The 20,261-nt window shown below is 44.3% G+C and overlaps 5 protein-coding genes across 5 annotated transcripts in view; 4 read left to right on the forward strand and 1 right to left on the reverse strand.

Moving 5' to 3' along the window:
* LOC118319180 (fibroblast growth factor 18) overlaps positions 1–20,261 on the reverse strand; it is a 209,752-nt gene that overhangs the window by 40,348 nt on the left and 149,143 nt on the right. The gene's annotated exons all lie outside the window — the stretch shown is intronic.
* si:ch73-233f7.1 (uncharacterized protein LOC100537710 homolog) lies at positions 949–7,724 on the forward strand. The gene is made up of 4 exons (XM_035649314.2): positions 949–3,748; positions 6,124–6,182; positions 6,365–6,492; positions 6,875–7,724. Exons 1-4 carry the CDS (start codon positions 1,226–1,228, stop codon positions 7,180–7,182), a joined length of 3,018 nt encoding a protein of 1,005 aa, XP_035505207.2. The 5' UTR covers positions 949–1,225; the 3' UTR covers positions 7,183–7,724.
* pcdhb (protocadherin b) lies at positions 11,653–14,433 on the forward strand. Its single transcript, XM_047334605.1, has 2 exons — positions 11,653–14,223; positions 14,416–14,433. The coding sequence occupies exons 1-2, from the start codon at positions 11,767–11,769 to the stop codon at positions 14,431–14,433; spliced, it is 2,475 nt and encodes an 824-aa protein (XP_047190561.1). The 5' UTR covers positions 11,653–11,766.
* LOC124850539 (protocadherin alpha-C2-like) lies at positions 14,463–17,133 on the forward strand. The gene has a single exon (XM_047334606.1). It carries the CDS (start codon positions 14,701–14,703, stop codon positions 17,131–17,133), a length of 2,433 nt encoding a protein of 810 aa, XP_047190562.1. The 5' UTR covers positions 14,463–14,700.
* Positions 17,343–20,239, forward strand: LOC124850540 (protocadherin alpha-C2-like). Its single transcript, XM_047334607.1, has 2 exons — positions 17,343–20,027; positions 20,222–20,239. Exons 1-2 carry the CDS (start codon positions 17,601–17,603, stop codon positions 20,237–20,239), a joined length of 2,445 nt encoding a protein of 814 aa, XP_047190563.1. The 5' UTR covers positions 17,343–17,600.

Consider the following 20,261-nt stretch of genomic DNA (forward strand, 5'->3'; position numbering starts at 1 on the left):
CCTACGTAAGTGAATTAAAGTCGTGTAATGCCCATTTGTATGACTGTATCGCCCACTCGCGATTGTCACCATAATCATTTTAAGCTCCAAAATGTCGCTTGCATGCATTTGAATGTTGATTAAAATTGAACACCCCGAATCCATCAGATATTCTTTTTGAAAAAAAAAAAACAATTTGGTGTATGTGATGATTAATTAATGTGGGACTGTATTTGTTTTGCAATGTGGGCATTCATCTTCAAAGGGCTCTCATTAAAAAGCATTATGAAATCCCAGGAGCCCACTGGCACTGGCCACTGCCCATTTGAGGCTCAACTAAAGAGGCCAGTGTGTTTTTGTTTTTTGCACCACGACATGTAATGGTTAGTGTCCCAGAAGGATGGGTTATTATTTTATTCTGAAGCTAAAATTGGAGTTATAATATATCAAAGTAGAAATAATGGTAGCCAACACTGCCACCCTGGACACGGTGGTCACCAAGACAAATCCTTGTCCATCCTCATCTGTTAAATGCAGCCTAGAAAACGACACCCACAACACAATTTGTCCCCTAATCCAAATCTGGCTCTGACGTCTGGTGTCAAACTTACGCCTTCTCGTCTCTTTAATAGGTCAGGGGAATAGACACGGGGATGCGAACGGGTTAAATGTCTACAGTAATTAGAGTCGCACTTCGCGTCGGCGTCCTCCAATACGCGGTACGAGAAGTTGCGTTCACCCCCTCCATCATCCACCCCCACCCCCGCTCTGTCTCCCTCTCTCTCTCTCTCTCTTTCTCTTTCTCTCTCTCTCTCTCTCTCACACACACACACACACACACACACACACATACACATACACATACACACCAAACACACACACACACACGCACGCACGCCTCCCCACCAGCTCCTCCGAGTGTCTAATACACTGGAAAATCAAAGCGCGAGCCTCCCCCGTTCACACACCACCAGTGTTGCGCTCGGAGCACAACACACTCAGAGAGAGAGACAGAGGGAAAGAGAGGTGCTTCCACTCTCCTCTCCTGTGCCCTCAGCTAAACTGATCCAGTGAAGTTATCCATACACATAGGTGTCACAAACTTAAATTTGAAGATTATTATTTTTTTCTTCCTTTTAACTCGGGGCAGGATTCCGTTTCTGTTTTCACTTTTCAGCTGCACAGCTGAATGGTTCTATGAGGAGAAAGATGTCTGGGTGAAGTGATTTTTACGCACGCCGCTGAAATGGATCACAGACTCTCCAGGGGCAGTTGGGTACCGGTGACCGGGCTGGTTATTTGTCTGCTTCTGTGTGCGTGTGTAGTGGACCTGGTTCTTGCGCAAATTCGGTACTCCATTCCGGAAGAGCTGGAGCATGGAGCTTTCGTTGGCAACATCGCCGAAGACCTGGGCTTGGACGTGGCCAAGCTGTCAGCCCGTCGGTTTCGTATCGTCTCCGGCGCAAATAAGCAGTATTTAGAAGTGAACTTGGAGAATGGCATTCTCTTCGTTAACGAGAAGATAGACAGAGAGGAACTGTGCGAACGGAGCCCGAGCTGCTTTTTACACTTACAAGTGGTCATTGAAAACCCGTTAGAACTATACAGAGTGGAAGTGGAGATTTTAGACGTAAACGACAACTCTCCCAGTTTCCCGTGGAGCGAGTTTAATCTTGACATCACAGAGTCGGCTGCGCCCGGCTCCTGCTTCCCGTTAGAGAGCGCACAGGACCAGGACGTGGGCACCAACTCTCTGCGTTCCTACCAGCTAAGCGCCAACGAGCACTTCGTGCTAAATATCCAGACGCGCAACGATGGAAGCAAGTTTGCTGAGCTCGTGCTGGACACCCCACTGGACCGGGAACAGCAGAAAAAACATGAAATGGTTCTGACAGCGTTTGATGGAGGTTCGCCGGAACGCTCTGGGACAGCATTGATAACAATTTTAGTGTTGGACGCGAACGATAACGTGCCTGTGTTCGACCGCTCAGTTTACCGGGCGAGCCTGGTGGAGAACGCACCGAGGGGGACGCTGGTGCTGAAGCTTAATGCCACAGACCTGGACGAGGGCTCCAACGGAGAGGTGACCTACGCGTTTAGCGGGCACGCACCACTCAAGGTGCGAGAACTGTTCAGCGTGGACCCGTACACGGGTGAAATCCGAGTGAAGGGCATCGTAGACTACGAGAAAGCCAGTGTATTTGAGCTTTATGTGCAGGCAAAGGACCGGGGACCCTCTGCGGTGGCAGTGCACAGCAAAGTGCTGGTTGACATCCTGGATGTGAATGACAACGCGCCCGAAGTCATCCTCACATCGGTGTCCACTCCGGTGCAGGAAGATGCGCCACCGGGCACGGTGATTGCTGTTATCAGTGTCATGGACCGGGATTCGGGAGAGAACGGGAACGTCGATTGCCAAATTCCGAACAACGTTCCCTTTCAGCTCCACTCGTCATTTAAAAACTATTATACTCTGGTGACGAGCGAGTTTCTGGACAGGGAAACTGTGTCCGAGTACAACATCACCCTCACAGCCCGTGACCTGGGCTCTCCTTCGCTCTCCACCAGGAAAACAGTCCTCGTCCAAGTGTCTGACATTAACGACAACCCCCCGCGGTTCTCTCAACCTTCATACACAGTTTACGTGACCGAGAATAATGCCCCGGGCGCTTCCATTTGCTCTGTCACTGCATTCGACCCCGATTCTAACCAGAACGCCTATCTGTCGTATTCTATTCTCGAGGGTCAGATCCAGGGCATGCCCGTGTCCACTTATGTCTCCATCAACTCCGACAACGGCAATATCTACGCACTGCGCTCTTTTGATTATGAGCAACTTAGAAACTTTCAGATCCTGGTCCAGGCACAGGACGCTGGTTTCCCCCCTCTCGCCAGCAATGTCACAGTAAACGTCTTTGTCTTGGACCAGAACGATAATTCCCCGGTTATTGTATCACCGTTGCCCAAAAACGGCACCGTGGCCACAGAGGTGGTTCCACGGTCAGTAGACGCTGGATATCTGGTTACCAAAATAACAGCGCTGGACGCGGACGCAGGGCAAAACTCCCGGCTGTCGTATCAGGTGCTGCAGGCTACAGACCCTGGACTGTTCAGCGTGGCTCTCTACACGGGCGAAATCAGGACTATTCGCCGGTTGATGGAAAAAGATGCAACGAGGCAAAGACTGGTAATATTAGTCAAGGACAACGGGCAGCCTCCTCTCTCCGCCACCGTCTCCATTGTCCTCACAGTGGTAGACAGCGTGCCCGAGTCACTGTCAGATTTCGGAGACCTCACTCTCAGCCCACAGCCTTCCTCAAACCTCGCCCTCTACTTGATCGTATCATTGAGCACCATATCACTAATATTCCTGGTGGCTATCATCGTGCTGGCCGCGGTGAAGTGCTATAAGGACAGGGAGACCATCAGCGGGTACAACCTGCCCCCTTTCGCCTGCTGCTGCTGTGGAGGGTTTCAGCCTGAGCCGCCCCCGGAGGTGTTCAAAAAATCAAACCTCAACCTCCAGATTTCATCCGCGGCCAAAGTGCCCACAAACTGTATGGAGGTGAATGGAAACGGCAGCCTCTCTCAGTCATATTGTTATAAAGTGTGCCTGACGCCCGAATCTGCCAAAAGTGACTTTATGTTTCTGAAGCCGTGCAGCCCTGGCAGCACACCGAGGAACAACGAGGCGAAGTGCGCAGAAAACTCGTGGAACGCACAAAGCCGTAGCGCATCTGTGAACAACGGAGCAACTACTCCCAATGAGGTACAGTCAAACCAGAGTGTGGCGAAAGAAGCGAGGGCTTATGTTGATCATTTGAATCTACCTGTTTCTCTCATTGTCAAGAAAAAATCCATCTCAGATTCGATCTGACAAGAAACTAGACTGTGACATTCTCTCATGAAGGTCAAATTACGCATGCCAGACATATTTTAAACAATTTTAAACATGTCCGCTCTTGATAATAACCTGCTTATTATATCGTCTCCAATGTTTTATAATATATCCCACTCGAGCTGGCCGTGGTGCCGGTTTTGCACCCGAGAAATGAAATGAGACGACGTGATATTACATTCTAATTGACTTGTTACTGAAGTGCAAAGCTCCGTGTTGCCAGGAGCATATGCTGTGCGCAAACCGTGTCTTATCATCTGTGTGGACTGAGAGAGATATCAATTACTGCGTGACAGGAAGAGGAGCTGTAGTCAATTCAGTCTCGGAAGCATTATACATATGTCTTCACCGCAAGTTTATGATTAACAGATCTGAAAAAGTTTCTAAATTATTATTATTATTATTACTAATAATAGTATTAGTAATAATAATACATTAAACTTAATTAAAAAAGGTCGTGACCTGAGAGAGTAATGATGACTACATCATCCAGTGTCATTGCACCATGTGAGGACACACACATACACACACACACACACACCTGCTTACAGCACATCCACCTAAATAAAAAGTCAAGGTTACAAATATGATGGACAAGGTGAATGGCAGCTGTTTGAATTCATCAACCTTGGGTTCAGACAATTCGTGTTCGATCAGTCAGGCTTACGACACGCCTTCTTGTGCTCAGACTGACAATACAGGACAAATAACCTCACCAACTGTGCCTCAAGGGCAGTGGAACGGCCGAACCATTATACTACACACAATGTGGCGAGTCGCAAGGGGGGTGGGGGGGGGCTGGCTGTCCATTACTGATGAAGAATGGCCAATGGCCGGTTTTGGGGAGACAGGAGAGGACATGGGGGGGGGGGGGGGGGGGGCAAGGAGAAGAACCGGGTGCAAGGACATGACTGGGCTGAGACGTGGGACGCCTGTAGATCGGCCCCGGTGTTGTCCTCTGAATGTGAGGGGGGAGGGCTCGAGCAAGGACGGGGAAGAGGAGGGTAGAAATAGAAGGAGGGGGAGGGAGGACACGAGGAGACAGAGAATTTACAGAGGCAGGCTGTCTTCATCAGTTTTTTTTTTATTCTAACAGACGGGGCAGTCGACCTTAAACGTGTGCGTAATGCTCATCGTCGTATGCCCGTTTTCATTAAAAGGCAGAGGGCACAAAGACTCCAAGCCCTCCACCGGGCTGACATTTCTCTGCCCGGTCACTGGCACACACACACTGTAAACCTCTGGCCACAAGAGTGGTTTCGAGGTCACGGAGATTGTTCCGCCTGCAGCTATGCTCCTTCAGGAGAGTGTCCTTCCTGTCGTTAATTGGCTCCTCTAATTCACCCAGTGGTGTCCCTCGGCGTACACCCACGTGAGTCGTCTCGAGGTCGTCGGTGACACATTAAGTCTCAAAGGCAAATTACATTGAAAGCATCTGAATCACACAGACTAAGTGCACAGATCTGCCTATGAGTTGATGAATTAAAGGTGGAAAAAAATATTAATCAGACGTCGAAACGTGTAAAACATGCAGGGCAGGCGCGTGTGAGTGTATAGCCACGGTGCGCGTGTGGAGCTGTCTCGGGTTGTGCACATAGCTGCAAGGAGCACAAACTTTTCAAGGCTGTCTTTGAGACTTTTAATTAAAAACCTTGCTCGAGGAGCATCAGGCAAATATTAATGTAAAAATGATGCATAAAATCCACAAAACAATGACGTGTGTAATTTTCTTAATTTCCTCCCTGGCACGGTTTCCTTTGAAGATTAAAATCATGTTTCGTTTCATCCCGGTGGGGCTCTAATTGCTTTTGTGTGTAGTTCGCGTGGAGTGTATTTTGAACACCATATTCCAATAATGCGCTTGCGTCGCACTCTCGTCGTTAACAACTTTAAGGGAATTTACCGAGCGTGTAATCCACACTATGGGACTCAGACCCGGAATAAATATCACTCGGGTACTCTCCTTCAACCCCTCCCTCTGCATCACTGAGGATAAGAGCAAAACTAAATGACCGACGAGTTGTAGTTGAGGGCAACAGCAGCACCTTTGCTATAAAAATATTTAATAATCTGTTCTGCCAGACATCCACAGGGTGGCAGTCACGACCCATCTGAAAACAGTCATGTCTCCATTTCAGCACAAACACAATGATCACACTGTGGCAACGTGTACATCTATATGATCATTTTATTATTCTTGTTTGTATCTATTGTTTATTATATTATCCTGCTCTCTCTCTCTGCAGCTGAAGCAGCCAAACACAGACTGGACTCTCACAAAGAATCAGAACTCCTCCATTAAAAGGTAATATTTGGCTTTTGAATTCTTTTTATGTTTTTCATATCAAGCAACATTTCTAAAAATTGGTATTTACTTAAATTTGGGCATACTGCTCACATACAGCCTGGATATAAATATTAAAATACTGTTTATACTGAATTGACATGAGTTAAGTATTTAATCAGAGACTGGGATCTTGTTTGTAGTTACAACTCTATCAACATGGACGGCACCCTGATGCGTAAGGCCATGCACGCAGACCCGGAGAACTATGTCACCTCCATGGCACCTGGACAGTACTGGACCTGGGGCACTCACATGAGAGGCATGAAAGGTACGAGAGGGCAAACACAATAGACCACGAACCGCTTTTATTGTTTTTTTACACCATATACTCAGTCATATTTGTGCAACACAGCACACCTCCATATTTTGTTTTCCCTTTTCATCCCCTCCATTGGTTTGTGGTAAAGTCTTCACTCACCTCCACTTAGCAGGCTTATATTCACATCTCCACGACACTGTTTTTAAATTTTTTTTACCGATCTCTTTTTTTGCTGTATATCACTGTTTCCTGTCCTGATTGCGAAACCCCAAAGTTTGTTTAACAAAAAAAATCGATGCAAATGGAAATAGCATTACAGCAGTGGGTCAATATAGTCTAAATAACTAGTTGCTTTCCCTATTCCTTCCTATTCAACTGCATCACTGTACAGAATATAAGATGTCTCCCTCCACCAGTGGGGTCACCTCTCGCCCCTGGACTCCACGATGCACACCACCTCCTCCCCAGCAGCAGCAGCCATCGGTCCCCTCCCACCCTCCACCACACCCGCCACCTGACTACCACCACAACGTATACATCCCGGGGACGCCATCTGGCTTTTGCACCCTGAGGCCCGCTGCACAGCGAAGTGAGCTGGATGTCCACAACGCCTTCTCCACCTTTGGCAAGAAGCGGCGTCTTCAGATGTCCCCCCAGGGAGAGGCTGCGATTATAAATAATGACTTGTACAATGACTGAGTTCTAAATGACTGTCTGAAAGGGTGATGAAAATGATGAACGACCTCATGTGAATACAGAAGAAGAGACCGTTCAGTATATAAATTAATGAACATATGATTTCTGTGTGGTATGAAAGCTACACAAGACGTGCAATCCACTGAATAAGAGAATGAACAATCCACTTTGCCTAAAATGCTGAAGGTAAATTAATTCTCATGGAGTATTTATGCGATAAGCCACAGCAACATGGTACTTGTACATGTCCGTATATTATTATTATTATTATTATTTAGACAATCAAACTGGAGCAGTGGTTACATCCAAAATGTTTTGAAAAGCATTAGTGGACAATAATTTTGCACATCCTTATGAATTTATATTTCTAAGTTTTCTTATGATTTTTTTTGTACGTTTGTTTGCTAATAGAGCTTGTGTGAATATGAGAAATAGTATCATGATGTATATGCAAGCTGCAATTTGATGCAGACAACTGTAAAGACGGGGGATTCCCCACCACATGTGTACTATATACATTTATGAAAATAAAGTATTTTTTTTCACTTTGTCTTTCTTAGGTTTCTTGAATATGCACGGAACTCAGTGACAGAACTCAAGGCCCGACAGAACCCATCCACCTAAATACAGATTTGGTCGATCTACATGCACAGAGCACTTAATTTCCTAGATCTATGTTTAACTAGCTGGAGTCAATTATTTTGAGGTGAAAAAGTTCCAGAGATACTTACAAGGGTGGAAAAGCTTTTCGCCTTGGTAAGCTGTTTTCCACAGTGAGGAATAAACATAGTAAAATGCTAACATATGCTAATTGGAGTGCCTGCATTTACATTTGCCCGCAGAGAATAGTGGGGTTCATTAACTGAACAAACAGGACGTTCTTTCTCGAAATATCACTTTAATTAAGACCACCGACATGAATACAAGCGTTTGGTGGGGGAGGGAGCTCAGCTCCAAATGCCACACCTGGATGTGAGCCGGGAGGCCTGTGGCTTTTCTCTTTGTGCCCTTTTAAATCTGCCTTCTCCGGGAATTAATTCTTTCTGTGGTGAGAGCTGGCCACCGGCCAGAAATGAGCAGCGTAATTAGGTCGTTGTATGGTTCAGATTTAAAATAATTCGGTTAATAAGGAAATGGGTGTCCACAGAGAGCATGGAGGGGAGCGGGCTAACCTTCTCTGTGCTAAGGTGATCCATAGGGATGGCCTCAAGGGGCAGCCATATTTAGGTCAGCTTGGCTCAGGCTACTTTCAGATCAGTGAGGGATAGAGCTCCATTCCTAAAAATAGAGGTCTAGGATTTTCTCAATCTCTGACACAAGAAACTTTAAAGTAAAAAAAAACAAAAAAAACCCATCAAAAACATCATTCATTTATTTTCAAAACCTATTCAGAAACTTTGATTAATGTACAACTCGGCTAAATAGGATCATACAAATTTGAGTTTAATTTAAATCCAGCAGGTGAAACTGTAGTGGATTAATCATGTTGTGATTGGTAAGTTTATAGTTATTTTAACAGTCTTAAATATCACAGTCTAGAATATGATGTTCAACATAGGAAGTTGTGACACTTCACATCTTTGAATCGTGCTGGTCATTCGCACTGGGAGCTGTCCATCGCCATGGTGCTGAAATGTGTTTCAGCACCATGAACTAATGGGACTGGTGGCTTTAGCCAACTGTAATGGATGCAGCTGTCCACCAGAGGGCGCGTCTAACATGACTTTATGCTTGACTGGTACAGCGTGTTGGATTTGATGCTTTTCAGGCACAACTTAAACATGAAAAACAAACCACCATGCCTCTGTTACAACTGTTACGCAAATATAAACATTTACATTTTGAAAAATAAAAATATTCATTATGCAGAAAAAAATGCCCCGTGGAGTGTAATACTAAAATACTAAATAAAGTTATTGGTTTACTGATGCATTGACGTGCAAGAAACATTTGACAGTTGCAGCTGGTCAGCTAGTTTTAATGTACTCAAACGGTTTGCTTCTTGCATCACAAACTTTTTTGTGTCAAATTTTGCAAATCAAGTTTAGTAACTGTAGCTGTCAAATAAATGTAATGAAGTAAAAAGTCAAATATTTCCCCCTAAAATGTGGATTAGAATTTTAGTAGAAATACTTGAGTAAAGCACAAGCTTTTCGAATCTGTACATGAGTAAGTGTACTAAGTTATATTTGACTACATCATGGAGCTCAGGGTCATCACAGAATATCACTCTTGATATGTGGAATCCCACAAGCAACATGCGTGAGACCCATTTATATCCAAGGATGAGAAACTGAAAATCAACATGGCTCAGATATATGACCATCGGTCCCTCTGTGGGAACTTATTTATAACATTCAAACAAAGACAACCTTTAAGGGTTTCAGTTTAAATGGCAGTCAAATACTCAATACTCGAAATGTATTTATCATTGACTTTTACCCAGACACAATCAATGTTCCTAAAATCATTTTTTAAACCTTTTAACACTGATGTGGCAACAGCATTTTTCCAGCAGAGGGCAGGGTTGAGTAAGAATAATTCCACACCAAACAAAGAGGGTGAGAAGAGTAGATTCAGGTTATGTAGTAAAATCGGGAGCTGGAAGGATAACATGGTAAAATAGAACAGTGTAAACTTGAACAGTGTCTTAATGCATTTGTAGGAAGAAAATCCTTCAATATTATCTCTTTATAAAGTATAAATATGTCTTAAGATATGGTTAGATCAATATCTAACTTACATTTATGAACAACACAAATATTATACAAATCCCTGTTTGTGCTTCTATGCATTGAATACATCAAATATTCATAGTGTAAGCTGAGAAACAAAAGAATAAATGTTAACCCAGATGATAATGACATTTAACAAAAACTTTTTGGAGTCAGGAGGTAGCAAACCCAGAGTCAAGTCAATAAAATCAGACTAAAGGCGTAAGTTGACCTGCTTCGACATTTGAAGTTTGATGTTCACAAGACACAGCTGCTGAACAGTGTCTCACAGGCACAAGACGTTAGAAGACTTCGGGTCAAGAATTGTTGCTCTGCGTAAAACTGGTTGAAAAGTATATATTCATCTGTCCACTGTTGGAAAATTGTCTATAAATGAAATACTTTTACAAACGGGCTCCTCTGGCACCGAGGTAAATTGACGCAGAAAGGACAATGCAGAATGCTCAATGAGGGAAAAAAATAAAATAAAATCCACAGTAACAGCTTAAGGTTTAAAGGATATTCATATGGACATACATTTGCATAACAGCACCTTGACAATTCACAATGTTGTGAAAATGTTTGTTGCAGGGGCAAGCATATGAGAGGAGATGGCTTGTCTTGAAGCGGAGGGGATGGCATGGGTTTGAAGAAAGGCAGGTAGCACTGGGCTGGCGAGGAGGTGAAGTAAAGTAGCGAGCAGGCTGGCATCCGGATTATGAACACAAGGCAGGTAAGATGTGGTCACAAGGAAATACAAGATAGATCTGTCAAGGAATACAGTAAAAAAATAAACAAAAGCTAATATGAAAGACAACAAGCAGCAGGGAAAACTCTTAAACTTGGCTATGTAGAGATGAGATAACTTGCGATGCTGTAACTGAACAGAAAACTCTCAAAGCACATTTTATCCCAATGCTAAGGGACATGATGGTTACTCCTAAAACAAATTTAAAACATCCCAATCTAAGGCATTCCTGCAGAGGCCTTCAGACCTCTCGGGGCAACCATCTGTGAGACATAACTTTGGGCAGGCATAATGTACATCATGCACAATATTTAGGATGTTAAATGATGATTAAATGACAACCACGCAGTTCTGCCACTGCAGAGGTTGACAAAGCATCACAGCACACAAGGAAGACAGACTTGTGTGGTGACATGTTGTTGGACTTAGGTGGCTTTATATTCCAGTTCAAAGCCACTAAATAAAAATCCAAAAGACAAGTTAAATAGATTCACATTGTAACTAAAAATCCCCCAGATGGAACAGAGATGATCCAGTCTCACCGTATTCCTTCTGCTGATGGCATAATGTATTTTAGGTGTATAAGTGGTGAGCAGGAAGACTTGATGAAGAAATACAACTTGGAATGCTTCCACTTGGAAGGCCCCTTGCTGCATCCAGAAAGAAAACATAACAAGATAAATCACATGAGCAGACAACAATCCACTGCTGGGTGAACATCAAACTGAAGCCTTGGTGGTTATTTCATTATTAACAGTTGCATATAAGTTGCAAATATTAGATCATACTAATTTAAATCTCTAGTAGTCAATGATTTTATAATCAATCATTGCTTTGTCTCAAACTTAGTGCATCCTGCCTCATGTCAGACCATATTGCATCCAGCTCACAACTGTAACCAATAAGCTTGATTCTAAAACAGTCTCTGCTCTGTGTGCACTCTCTGTCACATGGTGTCACTGTTGACCATTGAAGCATCATTCATCTCTCCCCCTGCAACTAAGTCATGACACACCCATTCCTAAAGGACTAAGACACAGCTGTCTGGAGTGTGTGCGTTTTATTTTTCAATCAACAACAGAATTCTAAGATATTTTGTCACACCTTGAATCTGAACAAAAACCAATGGCTTTCGAATCTGGATCATTTTTTCCTGCAGACGAAAGGATGAATGCTTGGGCCACTGTCTTTGTCCTGTGTGCAGTGTGGCCCAGCGCTTTGTCCGTGACTCGGTACTCCATAGCGGAGGAGATGGAGAGGGGCTCTGTTGTGGCGAATCTCGCGGCGGATTTAGGACTCGAGCCCGGAGGTTTGGCACAACGAGAGGTAAAGCTCGACATTTTCACTAACAAAAAATATCTCGATTTTAACAAAAAGACAGGGGAGCTGTTCATCGTGGAAAAGATGGACAGGGAATACCTTTGTCCGGCCAAGCCTACGTCCTGTTTTCTAAAGCTTGATGTTGTCATAGAGAGCCCCTTGCGCATCTTTAACATTGAACTTGGAATAACGGACATAAACGACAACGCTCCACATTTTCGACGTGACAGGGTGGAGCTCGATGTCTCAGAGTCGGCGGCGCCAGGAGAGAGATTCTCCCTGCCCAATGCCGTGGATCCGGATGTTGGCATAAATACAATTAAAACATACAAGCTCAGTGTCAGCGAGCATTTCACCATCGAAATTCAGACGGGCAGTGATGGAACTCAGTATGTGGATTTGGTGTTGACCAAGTCTTTAGACAGAGAGGAGAGCGCTGCCCATCAGTTGATACTGACTGCTGTAGACGGCGGGGTCCCCGTGCGCTCGGGCACTGCCAGTATTATTGTTAGAGTCCAGGACACAAACGACAATCCCCCGCGGTTCGACAAGCAGACGTACACAATTAACATGACAGAGAACTCCCCGGTAGGAACCTCAGTGGTGAAGCTCAACGCCACAGATCTTGACGAGGGTGTGAACTCAGAGGTTGTGTACTCGTTCACCCTTTACACGTCAGAGAAAACACAAGATGTCTTTGCGCTGAATCCGAACACGGGGGAAATTACTGTGAAGGGGACTATTGACTACGAAGATATGACATTGTATGAGATGCACATCGAGGCCAGAGACAAAGGGACGCATCCCCTTCTGGAGCAGTGTAAAGTAGTCGTCCACGTGACGGATATGAATGACAATTATCCAGACATCACCATACAGTCTGTTAAAAACACAGTGGGTGAGGACATCCCAGTAGGAAGCGTCATCGCTCTGGTCGGAATAAGTGACAGAGACAGTGGGGATAACGGAAAAGTGAGTTTATCTATACATCAGCCCATGCCCTTCATTCTGAACAGGTCATCAGAAAGCCCCATGTATTATAATCTCATAGTGTCTGAGCCTTTGGACCGTGAAATTCAACCAGAATATGACATTACGCTGATTGTGACAGATTCAGGAAACCCGCCTTTATCCGTTAATGAAACAGTAACTTTGCATCTGCTGGATGTTAATGACAATGTTCCACAGTTCCCTCAGTCATTTTATACCATACGTGTCATGGAGAATAATGCACCTGGGGCCTTGCTCAGTTCACTGACGGCCTTTGACCCTGACCTCCATGAAAACCAGTATCTGGTTTATTTCATCCTAGAGAGGGAGATAGCCAACACCTCCATGTCCATGCTGTTCTCCATCAACCCAGAGAACGGGAATCTTTACGCACTGAAAACTTTTGACTATGAGATCGAGAAGGAGTTTCATTTCCACATCGAGGCCAGAGACTCTGGCTCTCCTCCACTCAGCAGTAACGTGTCCGTCCACATCATTATCGTGGACCAGAACGACAACGCTCCGGTTATTGTGTCTCCGTGGCGCGCACACGGCTCGGTGGTGGAAGAGAAGATCCCCAGATCCACCGATAAAGGTTCTCTGGTTGCCAAGGTGATAGCTCTAGACACAGACTCGGTGCACAACTCTCGGATTACCTACCAGTTTCTACAAGTGACTGACGCCACCTTGTTCAGTCTGGACCAGTACAACGGAGAGATCCGGACTATGAGGATGTTCAGTTACAGAGATCCGCGCCACCAGAGACTGGTTGTTGTTGCCAAGGACAACGGGGAGCCTGCTCTCTCTGCTACAGTCACCATCAAGCTGTCCACAGTGGAGACTGCGGTGAAGGCCTACTCTGACATGACTGAGGTGCCTCTAGAGTACGACATCTTCTCAGACCTAAACCTGTACTTGGTGATCGGTCTGGGCTCCGTGTCATTCCTCCTGCTGATCACCATCTTGGTCACCATCGTGCTCAAGTGTCAGAAACCCAAGCCCAGCAAAGCGGCTCCTCCCTGCAGGAACAGTGTGATCAGTGAGAGGAACTCCACCATCGCAGATTCCACTCTGGTCTCCAACGATGCCTACTGGTACAGTCTGTTTCTAGCAGAGACCAGGAAAGGAAAGATGGTGGTCAGACAGCCTGTGCCAAAGGGCTCCAGATACATCGTGTCCAGTTTACCAAGAGGAACAGGACTGACAGACACTAGTGGGTCTGCGGCTTCTACTCTGCAGGTAGGAATAAAAAACACACATCACAATTCACATGTAATGTATCATTATATAGCTGCATTTCAAATAATATTATTAACATTTTGTAGCAGGCATTTTTAAAGGGGTGTCATTAAATGAGATTTGCAAGACTGCAATACTCAATTTAAACAAACACTGATACTAATGTAGACAATTTTAAGGTCATCGAGTTAACCGTATCTAAAAGACTGTCACCAAACCTAATAGGTGGCGCTGTTCTGTTAGTTAAATGCTCGTTCATGAACGTCATGACAGTGACTCGCTGTCGTTACGGCAGATCGCGAATCCAGCGGACAGCTCCGTGGTGCTGAAACGCCGCTCCGAAAAAAAAACACACACTCGTCAAATCAATGCTGAAATATCCTTTGGATGGAAATTTTATGAAAAAGTTTGTGATCGGAATCATTACAACAACGTTCAATATCACTGGAGATCTACACTATACTGACTGAAGTGCAGTAAACACAGAGAGCGATCCGGTCCTTTGTAACAATGGAGTCTGTCAGAAGGTACGTGCTGCTCGTCGTTCTTCTTTTTTCTTTCGTTCGTAACATATCGACCTCAGTGACTCATTATTCAATACCAGAGGAGATGAAAGAAGGATCCGTTGTAGCAAACCTTGCTTCTGATCTCGGCCTGGATGTGAAAACACTGAATCAGAGGAAGATGCGTCTCGACATCGTTGCAAATAAGAAATATCTGGATGTGAACAAAGAGACTGGAGAACTGTATATCGTCGAGAAGATTGATAGGGAATATATTTGTCTTGCAAAGTCTTCATGTTATTTAAAACTGGAAGTAATACTAGATAACCCAGTACGGATATTCAACATAGAAGTAGAAATTCTAGATATGAACGACAACGCCCCACAATTTAGAAGAGACGTCATACACTTAGACATTTCTGAAGCGACGTCAAAAGGAGAGAGATTCTCTCTCAGTAATGCAGTTGATCCTGATGTCGGGAGCAATTCAGTGAAAACATATCATCTGAGTGAAAGTGAAGATTTTAATATAGAAGTTCAGACAGGAAGAGATGGATCAAAGTTTACCGAATTAATCTTAAAAAAGACTTTAGACCGGGAGCAGCAGGCTGTTCATAATCTAATACTCACAGCTGTAGATGGAGGAACACCTGCTCGTTCTGGTACTGCCAGTGTTATTGTTCGTGTGTTGGACACAAATGACAACGCTCCTGCATTTGATAAGACCATGTTAAATGTTAAAATAATGGAAAATTCTCCCATAGGAAGTCTTGTTATTCATCTTAATGCAACAGATTTAGATGAAGGGTCAAATTCTGATATAATTTACTCATATAGTTTATATACATCAGAGAAAACACAACAAACATTTAATCTGAATCCTTCCACTGGTGAAATTACAGTAAAGGGAATGTTAAACTATGAGGACTTCAGGATTTATGATATGGAAGTTATAGCAACCGACCATGGAGACAATAGTTTATCAGGACAATGCACCATAAAGATTCTGGTTGAGGACATGAACGACAACCACCCAGAAATATCTATTAAATCATTTCAGAGTCCAGTGAATGAAAACATAGAACTCAACTCAGTGATAGCTGTAGTTAGTGTCAGTGATAAAGACTCAGGTGACAATGGAGTGGTGGATCTTCACATTCCAGATAATATGCCTTTCAAACTGAGAGAATCCTCTGATAACTATTATGAATTAGTGGTGTCAGAGCCGTTAGATCGTGAGAAGGTTCCAGAATATGAGGTCACCTTCACTGTTACAGACAGAGGTTCTCCTCCTTTATCTGACAATGAAACTATGACGTTAGAGCTGCTGGATGTTAATGACAATGTTCCACAGTTCCCTCAGTCATTTTATACCATACGTGTCATGGAGAATAACGCACCTGGGGCCTTGCTCAGTTCACTGACGGCCTTTGACCCTGACCTCCATGAAAACCAGTATCTGGTTTATTTCATCCTAGAGAGGGAGATAGCCAACACCTCCATGTCCATGCTGTTCTCCATCAACCCAGAGAACGGGAATCTTTACGCACTGAAAACTTTTGACTATGAGATCGAGAAGGAGTTTCTTTTCCACATCGAGGCCAGAGACTCTGGCTCTCCTCCACTCAGCAGTAACGTGTCCGTCCACATCATTATCGTTGACCAGAACGACAACGCTCCGGTTATTGTGTCTCCGTGGCGCGCGCACGGCTCGGTGGTGGAAGAGAAGATCCCCAGATCCACCGATAAAGGATCTCTGGTTGCCAAGGTGATAGCTCTAGACACAGACTCGGTGCACAACTCTCGGATTACCTACCAGTTTCTACAAGTGACTGACGCCACCTTGTTCAGTCTGGACCAGTACAACGGAGAGATCCGGACTATGAGGATGTTCAGTTACAGAGATCCGCGCCACCAGAGACTGGTTGTTGTTGCCAAGGACAACGGGGAGCCTGCTCTCTCTGCTACAGTCACCATCAAGCTGTTCACAGTGGAGACTGCGGTGAAGGCCTACTCTGACATGACTGAGGTGCCTCTAGAGTACGACATCTTCTCAGACCTAAACCTGTACTTGGTGATCGGTCTGGGCTCCGTGTCATTCCTCCTGCTGATCACCATCTTAGTCACCATCGTGCTCAAGTGTCAGAAACCCAAGCCCAGCAAAGCGGCTCCTCCCTGCAGGAACAGTGTGATCAGTGAGAGGAACTCCACCATCGCAGATTCCACTCTGGTCTCCAACGATGCCTACTGGTACAGTCTGTTTCTAGCAGAGACCAGGAAAGGAAAGATGGTGGTCAGACAGCCTGTGCCAAAGGGCTCCAGATACATCGTGTCCAGTTTACCAAGAGGAACAGGACTGACAGACACTAGTGGGTCTGCGGCTTCTACTCTGCAGGTAGGAATCAACAAAAACATGTTTTTTTTACAGGTACCACTTTAAACTATTAAGTAATCTTCCGTTTTTGTATTCTATAATTTATAGTTATATTTAGTTTCAGCAGTTAATCTGACAATGTTCGTTGGTGAACCAGATTTCTCTTGAAGTCACCGTAAAATTAATATCTACATTTAGGATGGTACAATATTTTAAGGTCATGTTACAAGCGTATCTGACAGTTTTGCAAAACATATGGTGGCGCTGTGACGTTATTAAATTGCCAGTCGAGTCCGTGAACGTCATGACAGTGACTCGCTGTCATCACGTGAACTAACCACAGCTCCGTGGTGCTGAAACTCCGCTCCGAAAACGCGCTCGTCCTTTTAAATTCTGGAATATCGTCTGGATTAAAACGGTATTAATGTGCGTGGGGTCCATTGTAATTTTGGCAATTTTCACTTTCATGGGTAAAATTCATTTCAAAGACTGAAGTGCAGTAAACACAGAGAGCGATCCGGTCCTTTGTAACAATGGAGTCTGGCAGAAGGTACGTGCTGCTCGTCGTTCTTCTTTTTTCTTTCGTTCGTAACATATCGACCTCAGTGACTCATTATTCAATACCAGAGGAAATGAAAGAAGGATCCGTTGTAGCAAACCTTGCTTCTGATCTCGGCCTGGATGTGAAAACACTGAACGAGAGGAAGATGCGTCTCGACATAATTCAAAATAAGAAATATCTGGATGTGAACAAAGAGACTGGAGAACTGTATATCGTCGAGAAGATTGATAGGGAATATATTTGCCCTTCAAAGTCGTCAGCATCCTGTTATCTTAGACTAGAAGTAATACTAGAAAATCCAGTACGAATATTTAACATAGAAGTAGAAATTCTAGATATGAACGACAACGCCCCACAATTTAGAAGAGACGTCATACACTTAGACATTTCTGAAGCGACGTCAAAAGGAGAGAGATTCTCTCTCAGTAATGCAGTTGATCCTGATGTCGGGAGCAATTCAGTGAAAACATATCATCTGAGTGAAAGTGAAGATTTTAATATTGAAGTTCAGACAGGAAGAGAAGGGGCAAAATTTGCTGAATTAATTTTACAGAAGACTTTAGATCGGGAGCAGCAGGCTGTTCATAATCTAATACTCACAGCTGTAGATGGAGGAACACCTGCTCGTTCTGGTACTGCCAGTGTTATTGTTCGTGTGTTGGACACAAATGACAACGCTCCTGCATTTGATAAGACCATGTTAAATATGAACATAATGGAAAATTCTCCCATAGGAAGTCTTGTTATTCATCTCAATGCAACTGATTTAGATGAAGGGTCAAATTCTGATATAATTTACTCATACAGTTTATATACATCAGAGAAAACACAACAAACATTTAATCTGAATCCTTCTACTGGAGAAATTACAGTAAAAGGAATGTTAAACTATGAGGACTTCAGGATTTATGATATGGAAGTTATAGCAACTGACCATGGAGACAATAGTTTATCAGGACAATGCACCATAAAGATTCTGGTTGAAGACATGAACGACAACCACCCAGAAATATCTATTAAATCATTTCAGAGTCCAGTGAATGAAAACATAGAACTCAACTCAGTGATAGCTGTAGTTAGTGTCAGTGATAAAGACTCAGGTGACAATGGAGTGGTGGATCTTCACATTCCAGATAATATGCCTTTCAAACTGAGAGAATCCTCTGATAACTATTATGAATTAGTGGTGTCAGAGCCGTTAGATCGTGAGAAGGTTCCAGAATATGAGGTCACCTTCACTGTTACAGACAGAGGTTCTCCTCCGTTATCTGACAATGAAACTATGACGTTAGAGCTGCTGGATGTTAATGACAATGTTCCACAGTTCCCTCAGTCATTTTATACCATACGTGTCGTGGAGAATAACGCACCTGGGGCCTTGCTCAGTTCACTGACGGCCTTTGACCCTGACCTCCATGAAAACCAGTATCTGGTTTATTTCATCCTAGAGAGGGAGATAGCCAACACCTCCATGTCCATGCTGTTCTCCATCAACCCAGAGAACGGGAATCTTTACGCACTGAAAACTTTTGACTATGAGATCGAGAAGGAGTTTCTTTTCCACATCGAGGCCAGAGACTCTGGCTCTCCTCCACTCAGCAGTAACGTGTCCATCCACATCATCATCGTGGACCAGAACGACAACGCTCCGGTTATTGTGTCTCCGTGGCGCGCGCACGGCTCGGTGGTGGAAGAGAAGATCCCCAGATCCACCGATAAAGGATCTCTCGTTGCCAAGGTGATAGCTCTAGACACAGACTCGGTGCACAACTCTCGGATTACCTACCAGTTTCTACAGGTGACTGACGCCACCTTGTTCAGTCTGGACCAGTACAACGGAGAGATCCGGACTATGAGGATGTTCAGTTACAGAGATCCGCGCCACCAGAGACTGGTTGTTGTTGCCAAGGACAACGGGGAGCCTGCTCTCTCTGCTACAGTCACCATCAAGCTGTCCACAGTGGAGACTGCGGTGAAGGCCTACTCTGACATGACTGAGGTGCCTCTAGAGTACGACATCTTCTCAGACCTAAATCTGTACTTGGTGATCGGTCTGGGCTCCGTGTCATTCCTCCTGCTGATCACCATCTTGGTCACCATCGTGCTCAAGTGTCAGAAACCCAAGCCCAGTAAAGCGGCTCCTCCCTGCAGGAACAGTGTGATCAGTGAGAGGAACTCCACCATCGCAGATTCCACTCTGGTCTCCAACGATGCCTACTGGTACAGTCTGTTTCTAGCAGAGACCAGGAAAGGAAAGATGGTGGTCAGACAGCCTGTGCCAAAGGGCTCCAGATACATCGTGTCCAGTTTACCAAGAGGAACAGGACTGACAGACACTAGTGGGTCTGCGGCTTCTACTCTGCAGGTAGGAATAAAAAACACACATCACAATTCACATGTAATGTATCATTATATAGCTGCATTTCAAATTATATCATAAAAATCTTTGTAGCAGGCATTTTTAAAGGGGTGTCATTGAAATCAGCTTTGCAATACTGCAATACTTTATTTAAAAAAACACTGATACCAATATACACAATTTTAAGGTCATCGAGTTAACCGTATCTAAAAGACTGTCACCAAACCTAATAGGTGGCGCTGTTCTGTTAGTTAAATGCTCGTTCATGAACGT

Source organism: Scophthalmus maximus, chromosome 9, assembly GCF_022379125.1.
Source record: "Scophthalmus maximus strain ysfricsl-2021 chromosome 9, ASM2237912v1, whole genome shotgun sequence".
NCBI lineage: Eukaryota > Metazoa > Chordata > Actinopteri > Pleuronectiformes > Scophthalmidae > Scophthalmus > Scophthalmus maximus.